General features: G+C 45.4%; 2 protein-coding genes and 1 long non-coding RNA gene across 4 annotated transcripts in view; 1 reads left to right on the forward strand and 2 right to left on the reverse strand.

Moving 5' to 3' along the window:
• Nucleotides 1-5191, reverse strand: part of SMIM13 (small integral membrane protein 13) — a 44038-nt gene extending 38847 nt beyond the window's left edge. The window contains exons 1-2 of one of the 2 annotated variants that reach the window (XM_074038869.1): nt 4619-5191; nt 4273-4337 (exon numbers count right to left, since the gene is read on the reverse strand). In XM_074038869.1, coding sequence (XP_073894970.1) covers nt 4273-4337; nt 4619-4694 — 141 coding nt within the window. In that variant the 5' untranslated portion in view covers nt 4695-5191. The remainder of the gene's footprint in view (nt 1-4272; nt 4338-4618) is intronic. The other variant, XM_005554040.4, reaches the window with a different exon arrangement.
• On the forward strand, nt 4813-6219 carry LOC102122024 (uncharacterized). Its single transcript, XM_005554038.5, has 2 exons — nt 4813-5591; nt 5674-6219. Exon 1 carries the CDS (start codon nt 4813-4815, stop codon nt 5545-5547), a length of 735 nt encoding a protein of 244 aa, XP_005554095.3. The 3' UTR covers nt 5548-5591; nt 5674-6219.
• A 2649-nt stretch (nt 6220-8868) lies between these two features.
• On the reverse strand, nt 8869-13681 carry LOC135970453 (uncharacterized). Its single transcript, XR_010586126.1, has 2 exons — nt 13314-13681; nt 8869-8993 (listed from the first exon to the last, which is right to left on the reverse strand). It is a non-coding gene; the product is annotated as an uncharacterized lncRNA (long non-coding RNA).
• Between the last annotated feature and the right edge of the window lie 5915 nt (nt 13682-19596).

Consider the following 19596-nt stretch of genomic DNA (forward strand, 5'->3'; position numbering starts at 1 on the left):
TACAGAACAGGACAGAGAAAGTACAACTTCCTGCAGAATGACAGCTGTTGAGAAAGAAGGAAGGTTCTGGAGCTGGGTAGGGGAAGGAGGGGAAAAGCATTCCATTTGAACATATGGGAAATACTACTGATGAGTGTAAGAGATTGTGGAACATCTGGTAGGGGGCACATAACAATGTACCAAAGTAGGCCAGGCATGGTGGCTCACGCCTGTAATCCCAGTACTTTGGAAGGCTGAGGCAGGTGGATCACGAGGTCAGGAGATCAAGACCATCCTGGCTAACATGGTGAAACCTCGTCTCCATTAAAAATACAAAAAATTAGCTGGGCATGGTGGCAGGCACCTGTAGTCCCAGCTACTCAGGAGGCTGAGGCAGGAGAATCGCTCGAACCCAGGAGGTGAAGGTTGCAGTGAGCTGAGATCGCGCCACTGGACTCCAGCCTGGGCAACAGAGTGAGACTCCCTCTCAGAAAACAAAACAAAACAAAACAACAATGTACCAAAGCAACAGTAGGTAAGCTAAAAAGGCAATTATGTATTAACTTCAAAAAAAATGAAGAACCATGTAAGAATGAAAGTGTGGTCATATTACACTATTTAACCAGCAGAAAATAATGTTTATAGAGTCAAAATATAAATCCACACTATTAAGTCAGCTAAATGTATTATCAATGGCAACGAGAGAAAGAAATGGATGGAGCATCTACCATGGTTAATAATGTCTAAAAATGCAAAATCAAGAGATAGTAATGAATGTTATTTAGAAATATGAAAGAAAATAACCAGGAAAATAGTGAAACAGAGTTGAAAGGAACCAGCTCTTCATAAGTACTACTGACTTTTGAAACTAGACTGGTGATAAAATATTCTTCATAAAACAGTGTGGCTAGTATGTGAAAAGTAACTTAAGATGGGTTGGAAAAAAGACTAGTTAGGAGACTAATGCAGGCTGAAGATGAAGGTGGTGGTGGGCACAGAGAAGACAATGTATTTCTGATTTTTTTTTTTTGATTTTTTTTTTTCAAGACGGAGTTTTACTCTTGTCACCCAGGCTGGAGTGCTATGGTGCGATGTCGGCTCACTGCATCCTCCGCCTACTGGGTTCAAGCAGTTCTCTTGCCTCAGCCTCCTGAGCAGCTGGGATTACAGACACGTGCCATCATGCCCGGCAAATTTTTGGCATTTTTTTTTTTTTTTTAGTAGAGACGAGGATTTGCCAGGTTGGCCAGACTGGTCTCGAACTCCTGATCTCAGGTGATCTGCCTGCCTCGGCCTTCCAAAGGGCTGGGATTACAAGCGTGAGCCGCCATGCCCGGCCTGGAGATAAGGTTTTTAAAGAGGTAATTAAGGTTAAATAAAGTCATAGGGTGAGGACGCATAATCCAGTGATTTATAAAGAGATTAGAACACAACAAAGAAGAGACTATGTGAAGACACAAGGAGAAGACCACTATCTACAAGCTAAGGGGAGTAGCCTCAGGAGAAAATCAATCCTGCTGATCTTTGACTTCTAGCTTCCAGAGATGTAAGAAAACAAATGTGTTCAGGCAGGGCGCGGTGGCTCATGCCTGTAATCCCAGCACTTTGGGAGGCCGAGGTGGGTGGATCGCCTGAGGTCAGGAGTTCAAGACCACCCTGACTAACACGGTGAAAGCCCATCTCTACTAAAAATACAAGAATTAGCCAAGTGTAGTGGTGGGGGCCTATAATCCCAGATACTTGGGAGGCTGAGGCAGGAGAATCGCTTGAACCCGGGAGACGGAGGTTGCAGTGAGCCGAGACTGTGCCATTGCACTCCAGCCTGGGCAACAGAGCGAGACTCCAGATCAAAAAAAAAAAAAAGAAAATAAATGTGTTCGGCCAGGCGTGGGTGGATTACGCCTGTCATCCCAGCACTTTGGGAGGTCGAGGTGGGCAGATCACCTGAGCTCAAGACCCGCCTGACTGACCAACATGGAGAAACCCCATCTCTACTAAAAATACAAAATTAGCCGGGCATTGGGCCAGGCGCAGTGGCTCACGCCTGTAATCCCAGCACTTTGGGAGGCCGAGGCAGGTGGATCACCTGAGGTTGGGAGATCAAGACCAGCCCGGCCAACACGGAGAAACCCCATCTCTATTAAAAATAGAAAATTAGCCGGGCATGGTGGCGCATGCCTGTGATCCCAGCTACTCAGGAGGCTGAGGCAGGAGAATCGCTTGAACCCAGGTGGCAGAGGTTGCAGTGGGCCGAGATCGCGTCATTGCACTCCAGCCTGGGCAACGAGAGCAAAACGCCGTCTCAAAAAAAAAAAAAAAAGATAAGAAAGAAAAGAAATGTGTTGTTTAAGCCACCCACCAGTCTCCAGTATTTTGTCATGGCAGCCCTGGCAAACTAATATCGCACTCTAGTTTCTCTCTCAAGTCTGGTCTGATCCTTGCCTCCTCTCCCCAAGTTCCCGCCCCATCCTAGTCAAAAGATGAGGCTACTCCATCATCAGTTCTCCCAACAACAACAACAAAAAGTGTTGATAACTTCATCATGGAGCTTTTAGTTCTTGATCATTCCAAACAACTAAGGTGTCCTAGCACAGGGGTCCCCATCCCTAGCACACAGGTCCCTGGCCCATGCAGGCGGCGAGTGGTACCATCTGAGCTCCGCCTCCTGTTTGATCAGCAGCACATTAGATTCTCATAGGAGCACCTATTGTGAACCTACGGTGAACTGCGCATAGGAGGGATCTAGGTTGCTCGCTGCTTATGAGAATCTAACTAATGCCTGATGATCTGAGGTGGAATGATTTTATCCCAAAACCATCCCTGCTCCGTCTGTGGAAAAATTATTCTCCATGAAACGAGTCCCTGGTGCCAAAAAGGTTGGGGACTGTTGTCCTAACACACCTCATCTCTCTTATTCTTTAATGTTTCTGAAACTAAAAGCACTTTTAGAAAAATTTGTATAATTAAACCATCAAATAGCTGTTTAGAGACGAGAGAGCAATTTGGAATTTGAAGTCACAAAGGTAAATTTGGCAAATATCCTAGCCAAGGTATGGTAGGGTCTACATGTCACATTCCCATGTCCAGGTAGCTTGCATTTTCAAACTAGAAAGGGTAATAAATGCTTTCCCTCCTTCCCCACATCCAAACATATCACAAGGAGTTTGTTGTCCTTACTTCAAGAACCTTAAACATCTACAATTAGTTCAATATTCTAATATTCTTCTGCTTGTTGACATCACAAGCAGAAAATTAAGAAGTTATTCAATTGCTTTATCTCATCAGAAAAGAAAGGCTGTAAATTAGAAGCTTTAATCTGGTGTTATAGGAAAGCACAATAAATTTTAAACATACATACAAGGCCAGGCGCGGTGGCTCATGCCTGTAATCCCAGCACTTTGGGAGGCCAAGGCGGGTGGATCTCATGAGGTCAGGAGTTCAAGACCAGCGTGGCCAACACAGTTAAACCCCATCTCTACTAAAAATACAAAAATTAGCTGGTCATGGTGGTGGGTGCCTGTAATCCCAGCTACAGCTACTCCAGAGGCTGAGGCAGGAAAATCACTTAAACCCAGGAGGCGGAGGTTACAGTGGGCCAAGATCAGGCCATTGCACTCCTGCCTGGGCGACAAGAATGAGACTCCATCTCAAAAAACAAAATAAAATAAACCTACAAGTTTATAAATACATATACACGCATATGCACAAGTGCACACGTCTTCCACAGCATCACTAAGTAACAATTTGTACATTTATCATGTAATGAACAAGCCGTATAGTATCTGTATGAATTCTGACCCATTATTACATCAACCTGAACCCATACTTCAGTCTCATAAATATGTGTAAACTCACTGACATGTGTTCTATATACTTTTTAGATTTTCACAATTGCTCAGCCACTTTGCTAAGAGACCTGTGGTTATCAGCTACTATATATGTACAAAGAAATAAAAAAGATCTAAAATTGGGCTAACATTATCCTAAGAAGAAAGTTGAACGTCCTCTCATTCCAAGAAGGAAAATACGCACAGCATTCAAAATAGCACCATTATTATAGAACTGAGAGTTAGGTTACCTGACCCTGGAAGTTTAATATAGCCGGCGTTTTTAAGCTCTGCCTGGTCTCGACATCTCTGCTTGGAATTGAGTTTAAGGCTGAACTCTGAGTAAACAATTGAACGGGTGCTGAAAACCCAACTCTAGCCCACCCGCTGATGAAACGAAGGTGACACCTCTCATCGTTAAGGTAAGAATCTGTGCAAATGAAAAAGGACTAACCAATCACTTCACCTTCGAATGCAGGCCAAGGTTACAATCTGGGCAGCCTGTGGTGAGAATGAAATCAAGAGCAGACGCTGCCGGTGAAGCAAGACAGAGTTTCACTCAGAGTCAGGAAGCCCTGCAGCCTATCCTTTCCCTCCCCCAGGATGCCCGAGGGCCGGCCATGGGTAAAGGGCCCACCTCTGCGCTCAGCCCTAGAGGCTAAGGGACAACAGTTGATTTTAAGACACTTGTCCGTCCACGCCCCTTTTTAAACAAACAAACAAAAAAACCAAAAAACCAAAACCAAAAAAAAAAAACAGCACATCAGCGACCCGGCGTGTGGAATTGCCCCGCGGCTGCCGCCCCCACTCACCGCACACCATCAGCAGCAGGACGATCAGCAGAGTAGCCACGAACACAAGCAGGGTCAGCCCGACGCTGTGCCACATCTTGGGGGCAGAAGGGCGGCCGGCTCGGGGCGGCGGGCGCGGACGGCAGTGAGCGAGGGCGGCCGCGCGTCCTGCGCTTCAGCTGCGGGCGCCAGGCGCGGCTGGGCGCCGGGGCTGCATGGGCGGCTGGCGCCCCCTCAGCAGCGCCCTCAGGGGGTGGGGCGGCGCAAAGGCGGGCACTGTGGGACCTCCCGCCCGCCCGATCCCTTTCCCGCCCGGGTGGCCAGAGCGCTGGAGTCAGGCGGGCCGCAGGGCGCCTCTAGTCCGTCATCGCCCCGGGAAGCCGAGGCCGCGGCACCCAGAGACCCCGGCGATCGGATGTGCTTCCATGGCGGACACCGCGCGCCTGTGGGGAGGACAGAGGGTTAGCGCGGGGACACACGGCGGCCACAAGGCCTTCGTCGCTGTCCACCCAAGTGTCTCTGAGACCCCCAGGGATGCCAGATGTCAGCGCCTCCCGGCCGCTGCTGCAGCGGCTTCTCCGCCCCAGGCCCCCTACCGCTGCGGCAGCTCATCACCGAGCTCGCCTCCTCCGCGGCGCGGGGGCGGCTGGGAGATGGAGTGCAGAGCCTGGTGGAGACGGGAGGGCGTTGTCTCGCACGGACTACAACTCCCAGAAAGCACCGCCCACTCGGGCTTCGCTGCTTCCATCGTGAGGGTCGCTCTGCCTTTGGTCTTGCTCAAGTCGCCTCAGTCGGAAGAAGGTGGGCTGGCCTTCTCCGCAGCCGCGGATTTGGCTGCCCGCAGTGCTGAGGCGCCAGTGAGATTTCAACCATTATTCCGAATACGAAGTCGTTTTGTTTCCAGCCGTGATGAAGTACGCCGAGGGAGGGAAGAGGAGGCGGCTGCCTGAAAAACTGGTTGCTCGTGCACCTAGCCCTGTTGCCCGGGGCGAAGGTTGGATATTTGGGACTTGGAGGAAGTACTCAGGTCCCTCATTTTTCCCTTGCAACAGATGTTATGTTCTGTCTTTTCGTAGGTAAAGCATTTCAGAAATGGCCCGCGGGTGACTTAAGGACAGCAGCACTGCCCTCAGATCGCCGGCCTGAGTTGTAAATTAGACTCAGCTGCTTCCTTGAGACCAAGCGACAGCTGACCCACAGCTTGGAGATGTTGCCGCACTGGCTTACTCCTCTACGAAACAAGACACTTGCATAATCTCAACTATTCTGTCTCCACCTAAAATTAAAACTCCCCACTTCCGCCAGATTACATTCACTTGTTAAAGAGGTGCCCCGAGAAGAATAGAGGGTAAATGTGTCCCTCTTTCAGAAGGAATCAGAGCCTTCGCGTTTTCCTGTGACTCCTTTGCTTCCTGAGATACTTTCTACTCTTCTAGAAATTACAGTTCCCTGTCTTCTGTCTCCAAAAACAAACACAAAAGTTCGAAGCAGCAATCCCTTGATTTAATAAATGTATCCTGCCATACCCAGCTGCCATGCTATGTGTACTGTATTCCCTAAGAAGCAACATTAGGAACCGATATCATATGTAAAAATACATTAAAGGATAATTACTTGTTTTGCAACAGATTTAATATAGATTCCTGTGAAGAGAATGAACCCAGTGAAATTAAGATATATTTACAAAAAAATCAGTTTGTGCTTATTTCATGGATGGTTCAATTACTTTGCATAAGTAAAGCACATTTTATTAAAAACCAGTTGAAAATAGCCGTCAGGGCTAGGCGAGGTGGCTCACGCCTGTAATCCCAGCACTTTGGGAGGCCGAGGTGGGCAGATCACCTGAGATCAGGAGATCGAGACCAGCCTGGCCAACCTGGTGAAACCCTGTCTCTACTAAAAATACAAAAATTAGCCGGGGGTAGTGGTGGGCGCCTGTAATTTCATGTACTCGGGGGGCTGACGCAGGAGAATCACTTGAACCCTGGAGGCCGAGGTTGCAGTGTGCCGAGATCGCGCCACTGCACTCCAGCTTGGGCGACAGAGAGACTCCGTATCAAAAAAAAAAAAAAAAAAAAAAACGCCATCAGAAGAACTAAAACAATTTATTTTTATCATTGATTCACATATATTGGAATACCTATAGAGGCCAGGCACTGTTCTAAGTGCTGGGGATACAGCAGTGAATAAGACAAAGTGCCTTTACTCAAGATGCTTATATGCTGGTTGGAGAAAAACAGACAATAAGCATAAATAGAGAAATCTCAGGGACTGCTATTAATTCAGTCATGAAAATAAGCAAGACAGTGTGATAAATGTAGGTGTGTTATTTTAGCTTGTTGTGGGGGATCAGGGAAGGTCTTCCTGAGGAAGTAACATTTAATCTGAGTCCTGAATGACAAGAAGGGTTCATGGAAAGACCTAGAGAAGAACACACCAGGTAAAGGGAACAGCTAGTGCAAAAGCCACAGGAAGCAAATCAACTTGGCCATTGCTCTAAGCCTTGTCAATGTTTCTCAACTCTGGATGCACATTTCAAATCACCTAGGGAGATTTATAAATTACAAATAGCTAGACCTCATCCCCATACCAAATGAACAGAATCTCTGGGAGTAGGGCCTAATCATGATTGTTTTTTATTTTTGTTTTTGAGACAGCTGGTTGGGTGCGGTGGCACCGCAACCAGCTTTGGGGGGCCGAGGTGGGCAGATCACTTGAGGTCAGGAGTTCGAGACCAGCCTGACCAACATGGCGAAACCCCATCTCTACTAAAAATACAAAAAATAGCTGGGTGTGGTGGCAGATGCCTGTAATCCCAGCTACTCAGGAGGCTGAGGCAGGAGAATCGCTTGAGCCCAGAGGCAGAGGTTGCAGTGAGCCAAGATCACACCACTGCACCCCAGCCTGGGTGACAGAGCGAGACTCAGTTTTAATAAAAATGAAATTAAAAAAATAAGCCCAGCTATTTCCAGTCCTTTTACTATTCTCATCCCTATAAAAAACGCTCTGCTCCCTCCTTTCTGACAGCCTCACTCCTACTTCTGCAATGTCTGTCCACATTCCTCCTCAATAAGATCTTCCTGACTCCTGTTCACTTGTCTAACTCCTCTAAGCCAATGGCTTACTGCAGCCTTGACCTCCTGGGCTCAAGTGATCCTCCCACCTCAGCCTCCTGAGTAGCTGGGACCACAGGCATGCGTCACTATGCCCTGCTAATTTTATTTTTTGCAGAGATAGGTTTTTGCCATATTACCTAGGCTGGTCTCGAACTCCTATGCTCAAGTAATCTGCCCACGTTGGCCTCCCAAAGTGATGGAATTACAGGCATGAGCCACCACACCTGGTTATCAGTCTTGTTTATACGTCGGAATTACCCAGGGAGCTTTAAAAACATTCCTAGGTTTTGGGCTGGGCGCGGTGGCTCACACCTGTAATCCCAGCACTTTGGGAGGCCGAGGCAGGAGGATCACTTGAGGTCAGGAGTTTGAGACCAGCCTGGACCACAAGGTGAAAGCTCATCTCTACTGAAAATGCAAAAAAATTCAGCCAGGCATGGTGGCACATGCCTGTAATCCCAGCTACTTGGGAGGCTGAGGAGTGAGAATTTGTGGAACCTAAGAGACGGACGTTGCAGTGAGCCAAGATCATGCCACGGCACTCCAGCCTGGGAGACAGAGCAAGACCCTGTCTCAAAAAAAAAAAAAAAAAAAAATTCCTAAGTTTCTTTTTTTTTTTGAGACAGAGTCTCGCTCTGTCACCCAGGCTGGAGTGCAGTGGCCGGATCTCAGCTCACTGCAAACTCTGCCTCCCGGGTTTACGCCATTCTCCTGCCTCTGCCTCCCTAGTAGCTGGGACTACAGGCGCCCGCCACCTCACCCAGATAGTTTTTTGTATTTTTTAGTAGAGATGGGGTTTCACCGTGTTAGCCAGGATGGTCTCGATCTCCTGACCTCGTGATCCGCCCGTCTCGGCCTCCCAAAGTGCTGGGATTACAGGCTTGAGCCACCGTGCCCAGCCAAAAAAATTTCCTAGGTTTCATACCAGGAATACTGAAGGCAGGGAAGGAGGTATAGAGGAGCTGTAAGTTTTTTAATATTCTCCATGTTTTGATGAACAGACTTGAGAAACACCAGTGTAAATTACATTTAGCAATTGTGTGCCCACCTTGTGATAGCCCTTGGATTGTTTCATATTTAGCAATTCAAATATATATATATGTTCATATATGTCTTACTTCAGGCTGCTATAACAAAATACCTTAGATTGGGTAGTTTATATACAACAGAAATTTATTGTGTACAGTTTTGGAGGCTAAGAAGTCCAAGATCAAAGTGCCAGCAGATTCAATGTCTGGTGAGAGCTCGCTGCTTCATAGATGGCACCTCTTGCTGTGTCCCTACAAGGTGGAAGAGGCAAGGGAGTTCACTCAAGCTTTTCAGGTTTGCTTTTTTGTTTTTTCGTTTTTTTCTGAGACAAGGTATCACTCTGCCGCCCAGGCTAGAGTGCAGTGGCACGATCATGACTCACTGCAGCCTTGACATCCCTGGGCTCAGCCGATCCTCCCACCTCTGCCTTTAGAGTAGCTGGGTCTATAGGCATCTGCCACCACTCTCCTGGCTAATTTTTTGTATTTTTTGTAGAGATGGGGTTCCACCATGTTGCCTAGGCTGGTCTCAAACTCCCAGGCTCAAGTGATCCGCCGGCCTCAGCCTCCCCGAAGCGTAGGATTATAGGTGTGAGCCACCACACCCGGTCCTTGAGCTTCTTTTACAAGGGCACTAATCTCATTCAAGAGGGTGGAGCCCAGGCCGGGCGCGGTGGCTCAAGCCTGTAATCCCAGCACTTTGGGAGGCCGAGACGGGTGGATCACGAGGTCAGGAGATCGAGACCATCCTGGCTCACACGGTGAAACCCCGTCTCTACTAAAAAATACAAAAAAACTAGCCAGGCGAGGTGGCGGGCGCCTGTAGTCCCAGCTACTCCGGAGGCTGAGGCCGGAGAATGCCGTGAACCCGGGAGGCGGAGCTTGCAGTGAGCTGAGATCCGGCCACTGCACTCCAGCCTGGGCGACAGAGCGAGACTCCGTTTCAAAAAAAAAAAAAAAAAAAAAAAAAGAGGGTGGAGCCCTCATGACCTAATCATTTCCCACTTCTTAATAGTATCATATTGGGCATTGGGGTCCAACATAAGAATTTTGGGGAGACACCAACATTCAAACCATAGCAGTAGAAATACACACATGTAAATACAAATATGTACATATGTCTTCTTTCCCATATCTGATTCTTCGTGGGGGAACACTTACCTCTCCTCCTCTGCTATTTCCTTCCATGAGGGAGGCAGCTCAGGTGGTGTAATTACAATATGTCTGGTCTCTCTGTGCTCTTTTATCCCCTCTGTCCCTGGTCAGGGGAGGAGTGATTTACTTAACTGGTGCCTTTAGGAAAAACTGGGTTTGCAGAGCTCGACTTTTCCCACATTCCTCTTGAATCTGAGCTGCTTATGCGTTATATTCACATAGGCCAGCAGCAAAGGGAGGTCCACACTAGTTGCTTCAACTTAGGTCCAGTCAACAGGCCTGACTGGCTCGCACGTTATTTTTTGTTCTCTGACGTAACCTTATTATTAAAGCTAATATTTTCACCTCCAAATGTCTTACTTCTTGTTTTAATTTCTCAGTTGAGCAGCAGTATTGTTTTCTCTCAGCAATCCCATACTTCTTTTAAGATAATTAAGAGAAAGAGTCATGTCTCATTAGATTGGTATTAAAACAAAGAGAGAGAGAGGAGCTATGAACTCAGCATTTATGTGTTATCACATAGTAGGTGCTTGTCAGATTTTGATCCAAATGTTTGATCTCTAAAGCCTCGCAAATTTTAGCCATTTGATCACTAAATATTGTGGGAAGAATATGCTAAATGTGGGGTGGATACAAGGTAAGACAAGATTCCTGCCCTCATGGAAAATCCAGTCCCACACCAAGTATTTACCAAACACCTACACCTACTTTGTGCCACGCACTGTGTTTGCTAGTAGCAGTACAAAAATAAATATGCTCCCTGATATAAAATAGCCCAGCCTGGCTCAGTATTTTTCAATGTTGACCCATCTGTGTATCGTGAAATTAATTCAGTGAGCATCACAACCAGTACTTTAAGGACTAGAATAGAAGCCATAAATGTATATCACAACTAGTAAGGGCAAATACTATTCACGGAACTTTTATTTCAGTTATTTATGTATGTGGGTGTGTGTATTAGTGGAGTGTGTGTGTGAACTGAGTTGCAATGCAAAATATATTCTTACTATGGGTTATAGTTTATAAAAAGATGAAAAATCCAGTCTAGTAAAAGGGAACCAGACATGTATATATGTGACTTTTTTTTTTTCTTTTTTTTTTTTTTAGATGGAGTCTTACTCTGTCACCCAGGCTGGAGTACAGTGGCTCACTGCAACCTCTGCCTCCCAGGTTCAAGCGATTCTGCTGCCTCAGCCTCCCAAGTAGCTGGGATTATAGGCATGTGCCACCACGCCCAGCTAATTTTTGTATTTTTAGTAGAGATGGGGTTTCGCCATGTTAGCCAGGCTGGTCTTGAACTCCTGACCTCAGGTGATCCACCTGCCTGGGCCTCCCAAAGAGCTGAGATTACAGGTGTGAGCCACCATGCCTGGCCGACTATTTTAAATATTACTTTACATGTATAATATAGGATTTTTCAGATGTGATTGAGGCTTAGTGACTCTAAAAAAATTTGTAGTAGGTAATGAATTGAACTGACATCCAAACCCAGGTCAGTATGACTTAAAATAAAATTTTGTTTCCATTGTACCACAGACAGAAAAAGATCTGGGGGAAAGGAAAGATTAAAGGAAAAACCTTGAGCAGATTCTTGAGGTCATGAGTACATTTGTGAGCGGGATGGTTAGGATGCCTAAGATTCCATGGAAAAGATAACAGTTCCTTTCAGTTCTGAAAAATTTGGAGTAGAGGGAGACTATGGTGGTTAAGCTCCTGCTCTGCAATTCAGCTCTGGCTTTGAATTCTAACTAACTTAGTTGAATCACTTCATCTCTCTAAGCCTCTTACTAATGTTTAATACAGTAACAATAAATTTATTATTACCAATAATAATACAGTTGACCTTCAAACAACATAGGTTTGAACTGCACAGTTTCACTTACATAAGGGTTTTCTTCTACCTCTATCATTGCTAAGACAGCAGAACCAACCCCTCCTCTTCCTCCTCCTCAGCCTGTTCAATGTATGGACTGCAAGGATGAAGACCTTTATGATGATCCACTTCCAGTTAATGAATAGTAAATATATTTTCTAGTCCGTATGATTTTCTTTTATTATTTTTATTTTTATTTTTTTTGAGACAGAGTCTCACTCTGTCACCCAGGCTGGAGTGCAGTGGTACGATCTCGGCTCACTGCAACCTCCGACTCCCAGGTTCAAGTGATTCTCCTGCCTCAGCCTCCCAAGTAGCTGGGATTACAGGCACGCGCCACCACGCCTAACTAATTTTTGTATTTTCAGTAGAGACGCGGTTTCACCATGTTGGCCAGGATGGTCTCGGTCTCCTGACCTCGTGATCTATCTGCCTCAGCCTCCCAAAGTGCTGGGATTACAGGCGTGAGCCACCGCGCCCAGCATGGTTTTCTTAATAACATTTTCTTTTCTCTAGCTTACTTTTTTGTATAAATAACATAATAGCATATAATACAAATAACATACAAAATACATGTTAATTGACTGTATATGTTATTTGTAAGGCTTCTAGTCATTCGTAGACAATATTAGTAGTTAAGTTTTTGGGAAGTCAAAAGTTATATACACGTTTTTGACTGCCTGGGGGGGGTTAGCATCCCTACCCCCACCCCGCGTTGTTCAAGGGGGAACTGTAGTGCCTTCTCCATGGAATCACTTTGAGAATGTAATGAGATACTACATAGAGAGAGCTTACCTAGCACAGTGTCACCCTGCACTTAGGATGTCTTCAATAAATGCCATTAATATCTTCATAACCTAATTTATATATTTTAACTATTTTTTTGAGACAGAGTCTCGCTCTGTCACCTAGGCTGGAGTATAGTGGTGCGATCTTGGCTCACTGCAACCTCTGCCTCCCAGGTTCAAGATTCTCCTGCCTCAGACTCCCAAGTAACTGGGACTACAGGTGCATACCACCACACCCAGCTAATTTTTGTATGTTTTCATAGAGATGTGGTTTCACCATGCTAGTTAGACTGGTCTCGAACTTCTGACCTCAAGTGACCCGCCCGCCTCAGCTTCCCAAAGTGCTGGGATTACAGGTGTGAGTCACCACAACTGGCCCTAATTTATTTTAATATAAGAAAAGGAACTGGGTAGCAAGACTGGTTTCATTAAATTCATTTTTACTTGATTTGGAAAAGAGTCTGTCAGAATTTGATCAGAGAGCCAGAACCACCGAAAGGGGCATGGAATACAGGATTTACTGTAGGAGTTAAGTCTCAGGCAATTGTGGGAGCTGACAGGACAGCCCAAACAGGCTGTTGTTTCCATGTCTACTGTTGAGCCTACAGTTGCTGAAAGAGCAGTTGGGAAGGAAAGTTGGATGTGAACAAGGGCAAGGGCGAACTGGAAACTGCAAGGGCAAACTAGGACCAACGAAGACAATCAGACCCTGCAAAGACTAACTGGAACCAACACCCTCCTCTCCCCACTTCCAACCTTGATGCCGTAGATAATGTGTAGAAGAAGCTTGTGCCCTTCACTATGGAACTGAGCACGCACTCAGTCCAGGAGTTGAAGAAACTGATGGGAGAGGTCTGGCGGGAGCTGGAGTGTATTCATTTCCTAGGGCTGCCATAGCAAAGTACCAGAGAAATGTGGTGGCTTCAGCCACAGAAAGTTAGTCTCTCACAGTTCAGAAGGCCGGGACTCCAAAAGCAAGGTATTGGCCGGGCCATGCTCCCTTTGAGGGCTCTAAGGGAGAGTCCTTTCCAGCTTCTGGTGGCTATGGCAGTCCTTGGCCTTCCTTGGCCAAGCTGCATCACTCCAATCTCTGCCTCCACCATCACATAGCATTCTTCCCTGCATGTCTGTGTTGCTGTGTCTTCACATGGCCTTCTTATAAGGACACTAGTCATGGGATTTAGGGCCTACCATAATCCAATAGGACCTAATCTTAACATAACTAATTACAGTTGCAAAGACCCTATTACCAAATAAGGTCACATTCTGACATTACTGGTCAATGTGAATTTTGACAGGACCACACTGCTCAACACAGTACATAGGGGAACTGTGGTTTGGGGTGCTTTCTCATGCCTACGAAGTGAGCTAGCTGCAGAGCAGTGACAATATGCCTGCCCTTCACCAGTCACTAAAGCATTAAAAAAAAATGGCAGCTGCTTCATTTCAACCTCTCAAATATCATCCAACATGTCTTTATTGGCCAACGCTGATCCAGAAAGATAAAGGAAAGTAAATACTGGGAAATTCCATTTTCACCAAATTGTTGTAATACATGGTCACTACACAGTGAGAGTCACTGATGACTCTCAAGTCAAAAAGACTTGATGGGAATGTTGTTTTAAAAATATTGATCTGGCAGCAAAGTGGAGGAGAGATCGGGGGTAAGAAAAGATTGCAGATTCATTAAGAGATTGCTGACATAGTCTAAGACAGTGGTCTCTAAGTGTTTTTGATTATGCTTTTGGTAATCATAGACTAAATAAATTGGGCCAATCCTCTAGCTAAATCCAACTAAAAAGTTGGAATTAAAACAAAAATCTTTTTACAAACATCGGCTGGGCGTGGTGGCTCACGCCTGTAATGCCAGCATTTTGGGAGGCTGACGCAGGTGGATCACATGAGGCCGGGAGTTTCAGACCAGCCTAGCAAACATGGAGAAACCCCATCTCTACTAAAAATACAAAAAATTAGTCAGGCGTGGTGGCAGGTGCCTGTAATCCCAGCTACTCAGGAGGCTGAGGCTGGAGAATTGCTTGAACCCGGGAGGCGGAGTTTGCAGTGAGGCAAGATCGTACCACCGCAACACTCCATCCTGGGCACTCCAGCCTGGGCAACAAGAGTGAAACTCCATCTCAAAAAAAAAAAAAAAAAAAATCAAATAGCTAATGAGACAATGAGAAATAAGTGGGCCAAGATTGGGGAGAAGATAGAAATAGAAAATCTAAAACAAGAACCAGGCATTTGGAGGTTCTTTTACCCAGGGAGGGCATTCAAAGGTCCTAAAAGGAGGCTGAGCAGTGCTTTCCACAACTCTGGGTTGACAAGGGCACAGCTGGAGTTGTGGGACTGGGGCTCTAGAGAATCCCAGGCATAGAGGGCTCAGACCCCAAAGGGCCTCACCACAGGAATAAAGGGGTGACTGAAAATAAACCTGAAGCCTGGTTGGCTTTGACTGATGGGGCTGACCCAGAAAAGTTCAATTTCTGAAACTGGATTAGGGGAATCCTGGATTAGTATAGCCTTAAGACCTGGCAGAAACAAAGAAAGAAGCTCATCGTCCTAGGCCTCAAATGATTTATGCAAACACCTTTTCAAACACAATTTCCAGCACATACTCAAGTATTTTTTTATTGTATGCCATTCTTAAGTTAAAACAAAAATTTTGAGCACACACGTTTAATACATATTTGTTTACAAATTATCACACTTGTTACTTTATATTATGGAATGTACAGAAAAAGAAATGCTAGAGGATGAGATGAATATGAATAAAATATTTAAGCTTTTACATTTTATTTTTGTATTGCAAGAAGCAGTTTTGAGTTAAAATTATTTACGAAAGCCCAAAGACATACTTCATGATACTCGTACAAACTTTTTTCCTTGGCTTTTGCTCCAGAGATCACAGCTGTGAAATACTGTGTAAAATAAAAGCAGGACTGGCCGGGCGCGGTCGCTGAAGCCTGTAATCCCAGCACTTTGGGAGGCCGAGACGGGCAGATCACGAGGTCAGGCGATCGAGACCATCCTGGCTAACACGGTGAAACCCTGTCTCTACTAAAAAATACAAAAAACTAGCCGGGCGAGGTAGTGGGCGCCTGTAGTCCCAGGTACTCGGGAGGCTGAGGCAGGAGAATGGCGTAAACCCGGGAGGCGGAGCTTGCAGTGAGCTGAGATCCGGCCACTGCACTCCAGCCTGGGTGACAGAGCGAGACTCCGTCTCAAAAAAATAAAAAATAAAAAAAATAAAAGCAGGACTGGATTCAGAAAAGTACTCTACTTTTCTAATTTCCAATGGGTAGTATTTTTAGAAATATTTACAATGGAAAAAAAAGTTTACTTTAAAACTTTAGTTAATTTGCAAGTCATTTCAAGAACCTCAAAAGGTAGAATTCTCTGAACGTTGAAAACACACAAATGCGCTGCATTTGGTGAAGGAGATATCTCCCCCACCTAAAACTTTATTTTTAATAGTAGAGAAAATTTTTAATATCACGGTGTTAGTTTGCTGGAACCACAAAGTACAAAGAACCACAAACTGGGTAGCTTAAAACAACAGGAGTTTATTCTGTCACTCTTGTGGAGGCTAGAAGTCCAAAATCAAGCTGCTAGGAGGGCCATGGACCCTCTGAAGTTCTAGGAGAGGATCCTTCCTTGCCTCCACCAACACTGGATAGCCCCAGGTGTTCCCTGGCTAGTGGCAACATAAATGTAGTCTTCGACGACTCCTTACCTGGTCCTCTCCTCTATGTGTATCTGCTCTCTCCTCTTGTTGTAGGGACACCAGTCATATAAGGGCCTACCAGCTGAGCACAGTACCTCACACCTGTAGTCCCATCACTTTGGGAGGCCAAGGGGAATGGATCACCTGAGGTCAGGAGTTCAAGACCAGCCTGGCCAACGTGGTGAAACACCGTCTCTGCCAAAAATACAAAAATGAGCCGGGCGTGTTGGTGGCTGCTTGTAATTCCAGCTACTTGGGAGGCTGAGGCAGGAGTATTGCTTGAATCGGGGAGGCGGAGGGTGCAGTGAGCTGAGATCAGGCCATTGCACTCCACCCTGGGAAACAGGAACAAAATTCTGTCTCAAAAAAGAAAAAAAAAACCCTTATGACTTCATCTTAATTTAACTAATTATATCTGCAATGACCCTATTTCCAAATAGGAACTGAGGATAAGGATTTCAACTTAACTTTTTGTGAGACATAATTCAATCAGTAACTATCACCAGTCTTCATTACTTCAAAAAATCTTTTGAAAATGATTAATACTTTGAGGTTTAGCAGTTCAATGACCTATATTCACTTTATCTTAATACTGAATTTTAATATTTGTCATAATTTAAAATAATCTATGACATAATAATAAATATATATTTGGTCTCTGTCTCCAGTTCTTGACACAGAGCCCCTAAAACTCTTGCAGTTTCCCAAGCAATAGGAGTACTAGGAGCATCTTTTATTTTAATATTTGGTCCTCAACTCTGTGATATGGTTTGGATGTGTCCCCACCCAAATCTCATGGGGAATTGTAATCCCTAGTGTTTGGGGTGGGGCCTGGTGGGAGGTGACTGGATCATGGGGGCAGATTTCTCATGAATGGTTTAGCACCATCCTCTTAGTACTGTTCTCACAATAGTAAGTCCTCTCAAGATCTGGTTGTTTAAAAGTGTGTGGCATCTCCCCGCTCTCTTGCTCCCGCTCCAGGCATGTGAGATGTCTCACTACCCCTTTGTCTTCCGCCATAATTGGAAGCTTCCTGAGGCCTCCCCAAGAGCAGAAGCCACTATACTTCCTGTACAGCCTGCAGAACTGTGAGCCAACTAAACCTCCTTTCTAAATTACCCAGTCTCAGGTATTTCTTTATAACAATGTGAGAATGGACTAATACACTCTGGTTCCTGAGACAGAGGTCCTACATCCTTTGGAAATTATTGGGATGTCCAAAAGCCGATGGGAATGTATTTTGTTCTAGCCAGGCAACTCTTGGTAGGCTCCTGAATGGAGCTGGTCACCAGAAAGACCAAGCCATGATTAGAAGCTTGGAACTTTCAGCTCCACCCGGCATCCTCTGGGGAAGAGGGAGGGACTAGCGACTGAGTTAATAATCAGTCATGCTTCCATGATGAAGCCTCCACTAAATCCCTAAACTACCAGGTTCAGAAAGCTTCTGGGTTGGTGAGTACGACCACGTGCTGGGAGGTTGGCACATCTCAACTTCATGGGGACAGCAGCTCCTGTGCTGGGGACCTCGCTCTATGTACCTCTTCATCTGGCTGTTCATTTGTATCCTCTATCATATTCTTTATAATAAACCAGTCAATGAAGGTAAAATGTTTCCCTGAGTTCTGTGAGCAGTTCTAACAACTTATGGAGTGTGAGGAGAGGATGGTGGACAGCTCTGATGTACAGATTTATAGCTGATTGCTCACACATACAGTAGGCCCAGATCTGGCACTGGAATCCAAAGTGGGGCAGTCTTGTGGAATGGACCCATAACCCGTGGGGGCTGCACTAACTCTGGGTAGTTAGTGTCAGAAATGAATTGCAGGGCCAGGCACGGTGGCTCACGCCTGTAATCCCAGCACTTTGGGAGGCCAAGGCAGGAGGATCACCTGAGGTCAGGAGTTTGAGACCAGCCTGGCCAACGTAGAAAAACCCCGTCTCTACTAAAAACACAAAATTAACTGGGCATGGTGGGCATGGTGATGGGCGCCTGTAATCCCAGCTACTAGGGAGGCTGAGGCAGGGGAATCACTTGAACCTGGGAGGCAGAGGTTGCAGTGAGCTGAGATCGTACCACTGCACTCCAGCCTGGGCCACAGATTGAGACTCCATCTCAAAAGGAAAAAAAAAAAAAGGAAATGAATTGTAGGACACTCAGCTGGTGTACAGAGGGTTGGAGAATTGGTTCTTGTGACACACACGCCCACATTTGTGTCAGCAGTGTGGTAAGAAATCATTTTTCTTTAATACCTTAAAAAAATGAAGAATTCCAAATGAAAACACTGCCCCTCTGACTGACTTTTGTTTTTTTCTTTTTTTAGACAGGGTCTCACTCGGTTGCCCAGACTGGAGTGCAGTGGTGTGATCATGGCTCACTGTGGCCCCAAACTCCTGGACTCAGGCGGTCCTCCCACCTCAACCTCCCATGTCTGTTGTCCTGGCTAATGTTTTTAATTTTTAATTTTTGTGGAGACAGAGTCTCACTATGTTACCCAGGCTTCTGACTAACTTTTGAATTATGACATACATTTTTTTCTATCTCATCTACTTACTATACAAATATTTTTCTTGAAATTCAGCTAGCAAATTTCCATCTTTACTATTTGTGGGGAAAAGAAAGAGATCAGCCTGTTACTATGTCTATATAGAAAGAAGTAGACATAAGAGACTCCATTTTGTTCTGTATTTGAGATGCTGTTAATCTGTGACCCTATCCCCAACCTTGTCCTTGCAAGAGACATGTGCTGTGGTAACTCAAGGTTTAATGGATTTTGGGCATGCAGGGTGTGTCTTTGTTTCTAGAAAAGCTAGGTATTGTCCAAGGTTTATCCCCATGTGATAGGATGAAACAATGCTGCTAAAGGTTTATCTCTAGGCACAGGATTTTCCTTTAAACTTATTCATGTCACAGAGATCCTTGTTCTTATGTCTTACTGCTGATTTCCTCCCTAAAAACGATCCTATTGTCCTGCCACTCCCTAATCTTTAAGATGGTAAAGATAATTATCTATAAATACTAAGGGAACTCAGAGACCGGTGCTGGCGTGGGTCCTCTGTAAGCTGAGCGCCAGTCCCCTGGGCCCCCGCTTTTCTCTATACTTTGTCTCTGTGTCTTATTTCTTTTCTCAAGTCTCTCGTTCCACCTAACGAGAAACACCCACAGGTGTGGAGGGGCAGGCCACCCCTTCACTGTTACTTAGTTGTTCTTGAACACTAAATGGAATACGTTACATTTTTATTGTTTTTATAAATAAGTTAGAAATCCACAGAAACTCTGTTTAGCAAATTTTTATTTTTTATTTTTATTGTTCA

Source organism: Macaca fascicularis, chromosome 4 (genome assembly GCF_037993035.2).
Source record: "Macaca fascicularis isolate 582-1 chromosome 4, T2T-MFA8v1.1".
In the NCBI taxonomy this organism is placed as follows: Eukaryota; Metazoa; Chordata; class Mammalia; order Primates; family Cercopithecidae; genus Macaca; species Macaca fascicularis.